The 7,366-nt window shown below is 49.6% G+C and overlaps 1 protein-coding gene across 1 annotated transcript; it reads left to right on the forward strand.

The window, feature by feature from the left end:
* Positions 1 to 3,473: 3,473 nt before the first annotated feature.
* On the forward strand, positions 3,474 to 4,077 carry LOC104511119 (electrogenic sodium bicarbonate cotransporter 1-like). The gene is made up of 2 exons (XM_010153595.1): positions 3,474 to 3,561; positions 3,802 to 4,077. Exons 1-2 carry the CDS (start codon positions 3,489 to 3,491, stop codon positions 4,059 to 4,061), a joined length of 333 nt encoding a protein of 110 aa, XP_010151897.1. The 5' UTR covers positions 3,474 to 3,488; the 3' UTR covers positions 4,062 to 4,077.
* Positions 4,078 to 7,366: the final 3,289 nt, after the last annotated feature.

The raw sequence follows: 7,366 nt of genomic DNA on the forward strand, positions 1-7,366 counted from the left end.
GTTTTTTTTTGTGCAAGTGGAGAAGGTAAAACCTGGAGCCCAGGGAAATTGGGTGAGCATGATTATTTAAGGAATAACAGGGTTGCTGCCTTCACCCAGGCGCCTCGGGGCTCTGGGGATTTTGTTTTTCTCCCTTCTTCCCCCTTCTCTCTAGGAGGTGTTTAGTAAAACCTTAAGAAATATAAGCTGATAGATTCAACCTGCTCTTTGTATTTCCTCGTATTTGGCGGAAGAAAGTTCATTTCTATTATGTTCTCTTTATTTACAGGACAAGCAGCTGCGAACATATGTATTATACCATTTTCCTGACTGGGCAGAGCCCACTGATGCTGGACCCTGGCACAGGCAGCACTGAACAGGTCGGATGCAAACAGTTTTTCCTGCCTGGATTAATACTGGGTTCTGGCAGGCGATGGGAGATGAGGAGAAGTTGATTTGTGCATCAGCTTGGACATCTGGCTCCCCTACTCCCATGGAGAGTTGGTCTGCAAATGCCTGGAAAATGGGAAAGGAAGATTTAAGCAAGAGTATTAAATCATAGGTGCACTTTGCTGAAGCTTTTCTCCCTGCTTACAAACACGCCTCGTAACTCAAAATAAAGGGGATGCCAATAATATTCCCTAATTCACCCTAAATTTTGCATCTGGAAGTCGTGGCTGCCTTGCTCCAGACCTGACGCTGCTACACATGGAAGAGCAAATCTAATAAAACAGGCGCTGGGGAAAAAATGGGACCAGGGATAAAGTATCAGATGGGTTTTGCTTTGTTTCTGCTGAGACTCTGGATTGTGTCATCGAATAATCCCCCCGGAGGGGAGAGAAAAGCCCTGATATCGGATGACCTTAAAGCACGGAGTCTGATTTCGCAGTCCTCGTTCTTTTGCCTAACGATGAGGCCGGCTGTGACGAAGGGCCGGGCGCTGATTTGATGCAGATTTATTGATACTCCTGTTAAAAGGCTAAGCGGAGGCGAGCAAGCCAGGCGTTAAATAGAGGCAGACAGCTGGGGAAGCAAAGCTGGCAGACTCATGGGACCGAGAGCTTGCTTTACATGACATCAAATTTATAGGTGTTCAACACATCAAAACGTGGAAATTGCAAAATAATTTGCTGTGCAACCCTCATCAAAAAAATCCCAAAACCCAAACTGTATTTGATGGCCCAGGGGCTGATCCTATCCCAGGGGTTTTAGGAGCTTTCTCACTGATGGTGATGCTTCTCTGCACCTCCCTGAAGAATTTCCTTCCATTCCTGAAGATGAGATATACGTGATATTGCACAGGGAGAGAAGAAAAAGAAGTGGTGGTGCTCCTAAATCCTAGTGATTGACTCAAAGCCGATGCAAAAAAAGCCCTCAACAACCCCAGAAGATGCCAATTCTGCAAGCTGGGGATGGCTAACTTGAATTTTCCTACATCCTGCTGGTCTGATATCTAGAGATCATCACTGCACAAGACCAGGTCTCCACTGGCTTGAATGTCCCAACCTCTCCGGAGGTTTATTTGCATCCCATGATGCCCTTCTGCTCCCAAAGTCAATCAGTGTTGCCCAAAATACATTTAACCTGGGAGCTACAGAGTGTTAGGCAGTAGGCGTCGATACAATGGTTGCAAGAGCAGCTTTATCTCAGGGCAATCTGGGCTCCCGCACCCACCAGCGCCCGTGATTTTACCGCCCCGTCCTCCGGTTTCTGAGCGATTTTAGGGAGCTCAAGGTGAGTTTATTGATGGTAAAACTTCTTTTTGTGGAACTAAGATGGGGGGGGTAGTGGGGTTTAATTGGCAAAGGTAACAGCGTTCTTCGTTTCCTCCCTTTATTTCTAGTGTGGTTACCCTTGTGTTTTCCAACAGTTCTAGTCTGCGTTATGCTTATGTTTGTATGCAAGGGTTTGGGGGAGAAAAAGCTTATTATGTAAAAAATTAGAGGAAAAAAATCCCAGGCTATCTGACTCATAAATCAGCCATAATCAATCACGACCTTTCATTTGTCAGGGGATCTAACAAAGCGTGGGTTTATCTGAAGATGGGTTATTTTTGCTGCCCAACGGAGCTGTGGTTGAGCTTTCACCAGCTAACTGGATTGCAAAAAATTACATTTCTTCCCAAAATAGACCCAGCTGAAGGGTTGTGTATCTGGGGACCCTTACTTAGCGGGGAAATCTCTTGGGGGATGTGTGGCACTTTGTCTGTTAGAAAGTACTGGGTCGTTTTTAGAGCAAAAATATTTATGCCTGCAGCTGAGTGGGTATTTTGGTGTTTCTTCTGCCAGCACCAGCTTCCTAAAATCCTCAGAATTAGCCCCACAATGTTATGTGCAGGAAGCAAGGCTTGTGACTGATGTCATCCCTTAATACGCCCAGGTTTGGGGGAGGGTTGGCCTTCCAGAGGTGTTTGCCCCTAAAATAAATTGGTTCCTGTTCCTGAGCAAAAAGTGTTGCGTTAATGTGGTCCAAAAGAAAATCCCAAATCTGTTTAATCAAGAGGTGTCTTCAAAGAGCAACTGGGTTAAGGCTGGAGCCCATACCGGGCTAAAGATAGTCTTTGCCTTGGGGGAAAATGGGTCAATAATTTGGCAACTCAGGCAGAGCCAACCTAACCAGCCCTGGGCACTTCCAGGTATTTAGGGGCGTACCCTGTTCGCTTTACATTTTTAACCCATTTGGCTTGAATTGTTAGACTTTTCTTCCTTAAAATAGATGATTAATGATACGGTATTGCCATGGATGCAGGCAGCCGGAATGGGGGATGCGGAGAGCCTGGCTCTCCAACCCCTCTCAAAGTGACTTTGGGAGGCATCGACCGGGCTGCCATGAATAGTAACCATTCTCCCATCCAAGTCAAGTGTGAAAGGCAATCATTGGAGGTCAGATAATTAGGAGATTAATTAGCATCTGTGACAAAATCCAAAGAAACTCATATGGGGAATAAAACAGCAGGTTTGAAGACGGGGATCTGGAAGCGGTAGCGTGGGTACGGTGTAAAATCTGTGCTTAGGAGATGGGGAAAACCGAACTCTGCTTCTGCAAAACCCCTTTTATCTGTGCAGGGCACCCCCCAAAATTAAATGGGTGTTTATGGCCAGCAAGCAACCCCTTTAACTGAACTTGTGTCCATAATCGTACCCGCAGCTCTCTGAAATAATTACACTTCACTTACGCCTTCCTGTGAGCTGCAGAAGTAAGAGACTGGAGATGTAACCCCGGTGAAATTTATCCGGATTTTCTAAAAGATGGGCAGAGCGGAGGAGGAGCGCGGGCAGGGCTCGGAGCTCTCCTTGGCAAGTGAGATGTGGGTGCTGGCAGGAGGTGCTGGAGGTGCATCCGCAGGGAAGGTCCCAGCTCCCCGGTGCATCCTCAGCCTGGCCGGGAAGGATTCCCATAGCGGCGAGCACCCGGTGAGCGTGCAACGAGGCTCTTCCCCTGCCCAACACCCTTTAAAATCTCTCTTCTTTCTCCTCCCAGCGTCTCAGCTCTCCCTGAGCGGCAGGACCATGCTGGAGGATGAGGATGGGATGAGCGAGAGGGGGCTCAGCAGCTCGAGGAGGAGATATGACGATGAGGAAGGTGAGCGAAACCCCCAAAATGCCCCAAATGGTGTGGGATCTTCCCTGCCAGCTGATACCTCAGATCTCCCAGCACTCGGCTTGGCACATCCCATGCACAACATGGGAAAAGATCCTGTGGATGTGTCAAGCCTGATGGGAAGACAAATATCTCCCTGGGTTTTGGGGTTTTTTTGCAAGTGAGAAACACCCAGATCTCCTCTCTAAAGCTTTTATATACCTTTTTCTCCCACCCCTCTAGATTACCACTCCATCTACATCGGGGTGCCGGTGCCCCGGGGCTACCGGAGGAAAAGGCGTCGGCGAAGATCTGCCTCCAGCCGGGACAGGACGAGCGAGAGCGAGCGGCAGTACGAGCGCCAGGACCGTTCCGACACCGACGACGGCGGCCAGGGCTGCTACGAGAGCGGCAACGACAATGCCAGCAGAACCAGTGAGTCATCCTTGGGCTTCCCAAAAAAGCAGGAAGGGGTATCGCAGCATCATTTAATCCAGGATTAAATCACCCCTGTGCACCAAGCCATGTTGTTTGGTCCGGAATTTGCATTTGGCTCTGCTTTTCCTGATGCTTCCCAGGTTTTTTTTTCCCCATGGATGTCTCAGAGAGCTGGGCACAGGGTGTGAAATGGGATTTGTGGCTGCTTAGGTGACAGGTGGGCTAAAAAGAGGTTGTCTTTGCCCTTGGGAGGTTGCTAACAAGGAATTCGGGGTACAGCGGTGTCCCCGGCGTGCAGACATCCTCTGGGCATCACACCTTGTTCCCGACAGGCTTTTGCCCGGGGCTTTGCCCGGTCTCGTTAAATCTCCTTAGTGAAGATTAACATTTTGCACAGCAAAGTAGCTGTCGATCTCTTGGGGTTCGTGGGGTTTTTTCCACCCTCCCTATAGAAATTTGCATTTGGTTTTATGTCACACTGCGGCTCAGCAGAGCAGGCAGGGGCTCGGCAATGCTTTTCCCTATGGAAGAAGAAGTAATCCATGGGGTTTTTTTTGTGGGGAGAGGATTTTATTTGCAGCGGGCTTTGCTCGTAGTTCCATGCCTTCCGTGGCGGCACAAGCGCGACCACATCCCCTCCTTTCCACAGGCAGTAATTGCCACCAGGATATAACACTGGGCTGGGAGGGGGCAAAGTCATTTTATGGAATAAAAACACCCCAAAAAACCCTCAACTGTGCAGCACCCCTACTTTCCCCCAGGAAATCTCCCCCATTTGGGTGTTTTCTCCCAGAAAAAAGTCTCTGCTCTGAGCTCAGAGGGGATTTTCCCACCTTGCTCCGGGTGGGAAACAAAAACCTTCCACAAAATAGCCCCAAACCTTTAATTTCTGTCCTCCCGCCTCTCCCGCCCTCCCCTTTCTCGCTCACTCCATCCCAAAGCGCTCACCTCTCCTACACGCATCCCGTTTGATTTGGTAACTTCCCGTCATGAGAGCTGAAGGGAGAGGAAAGTGCTTTATAGGCTCTATAATCTGCTCCTTAAGCCTTGAGAGTTTAACAAGCCTGAGTGGATAAAGGAGGAAGTTTGGGGGTTTGGGTTTTGGGTTTTTTTTTTTTTTGGTACCGTGCAGCGAAAGTGCGAAAGTTTAGCTGGGAAGAAATGGGGGAAAAAATAGAAACGATTCCAGGTAAGTTACTCCGTCGCTCTTGGGCGTCCGCGGTGGAGGGGAGCGGGAGGGGAAGAAAGGCTCCGTGTTTTTTTTTTTTGTAAAAGTAACCTGGGAGCCTGCATGGGGTTGGGTTGGACGGTAGGTCAGGGCACTGAGCTCCAAAGCTCACCCCAAAAATGTAACAGTGGGGGAGCCTGTATCAGCTTCCAGCACTCCCCAGCAATGGGAAAGATGGAAAAGATTCTATTTGGAAGGAGAAAATTCTCCCAGACCTGGGGGTGTCTTGAACAGAAATGGAGCGTCTAATCCCATGGGATGTGCCCCCCAGTCTCCTCTTTTCCTGGGGGGAGGTGACCCTTCTGAGCCATGAGACCCCAGGGAAAGGCTGTCCCATATTCAGGGGGACCACGACAGCGGATGGTTGATGTGCCAGAGCCCTGAATAAGGCTTAGTCCCACCACCCGGCCGGGTTGCAAACCCTGGGTGCCACTGTGTTCCCCCATCCCCCATTATCACCTTTTATATTGCACCTAAAGCCAGAGCGGGACTTTTGGTTTGGAAAAGCATCGCTAGGCAAGGTTTTACTGCTGGAGCAGAGCTGGGACGTTAAGGACTCTGCGCACCCCAAATTAAAGGAGGTATAAGCCAGTGTGACTGGTCTGTCCTGTCCGACTGCCCGCAGAGATGCAGGCTGCGTACACCAAATTATTCATTATTATCACCAGCGTTAATGCTGAGCTCGTTCTGTGTCTGTGGGCTCGATTCCGATCCGCCGTGGCTGAAATCACAGTGGAGCTTTGAGGGGTGTCAAGCCGGAATTGCAGCTGTGAGTGTTTTCCAGTTGTAAAAGCGGGTTCAGGGAGGTTCGGATCTGCTCTGGGCACCCGTCAAAATGTGTCTTGCAGGAAATAGATGCTGATTTTAGGGTGGCTTTGTGGGTTTTGGCAGGTGTTGCTACAGTTTCAGGGAGGTTCGGATCTGCTTTGGGCACCCGTCAAAATGTATCTTGCAGGAAATATGCTGATTTTAGGGTGGCTTCGTGGGTTTTGGCAGGTGTTGCTACAGTGGTTTTACTCTTGGGTTCGCTGGAGGTGCCAAGCTCTACACCGCTATACAATATATCCTCCCCAACGAAGACCTGCTGCTTCCCAGCATTAATTTAGGTGCTGGATCAAATTTCCAGGAGAAAAAGCCACCGAGAGCCGGGTTGTAACCGAATGCCAGGCTGGGTGCTTTCCCAGGCACGAAAGGGTCCTTCAGGTGAATAAGCCCCATGAATTTTGGCTGTGCGGCAAAGCCCCGGCGTTGTTGGTTTAGCAACCGGCTCTTTGTTCGGGTCAGCGAGCGGCGGGAGAGGGGACGACCACTGCTGGGAAAACACGTTACGCACCGAGAGATGGGTTCGTTCCTTAAACTGACGGGGGGGGAAAACAGCTGAAAACACCCCAAAAAGCTCTTTATGTGTCAGATTTCTTTTCTCCTTTGTGATTTCCCGTGACTAAAGGGTGTGTCGCAGCCCCAGCACCCCGAAAATAGTCTCTGGGGGGACCCTCCGGCAGGTCGAAGCAGGAGGGGCCCGTTCCAAAGCACACAAGGAGGGGGAATTGGGAAGAGCTGGGAGCAGCAACCACCAAGTTGAGGATTTGTGAAGCTCTCGCCCCTCCACCTCCTGCAAAATTGCAAATCCCCCTTTTTTTACAAAATCACCCAGAGATACGGCCGAAGACAGGTATTTCCAGCAAAATTCCTCTTGCTGCCATCCAGATGGGTGCATTTACAGTGAATTTGGGGGTTTGCAGGAAACTTAAGGTTTTACCTCCTCTTACACAAACAGCACTTGGGCTTAAAGAGCTCCAAGTCCTCCAGGCATGTCGCCCAGCTCTAAAATTAACAGGAATATTAATAATCATAATAATGAAGCTTATGGAAGTGGAAGGAGGACTTGACAACAGGGCTTTAGTCCTGGTGGTGGGGCTTAAAGGGCTTAAGCGGTTAAGCAGGCTCAGCCTAGAGCCAAGGGACATCCTATTCTTTCGCGGCCGCCGCGACTTGGGTTTTGTCTGCTTTGCTGGGGGGACAGGGCAATATTCCCAGTTTTCCCTCCGCTTGCACATGGCAGTTTAATTACCTGCTTTTCTGGGTACAGGATTTCCCAACTTTCTTATTCCCAAGTTTCAGAATAGGAGGATTCTGCTAACA

The sequence above is a fragment of the Eurypyga helias genome, unplaced genomic scaffold (genome assembly GCF_000690775.1).
Source record: "Eurypyga helias isolate BGI_N326 unplaced genomic scaffold, ASM69077v1 scaffold15656, whole genome shotgun sequence".
NCBI lineage: Eukaryota > Metazoa > Chordata > Aves > Eurypygiformes > Eurypygidae > Eurypyga > Eurypyga helias.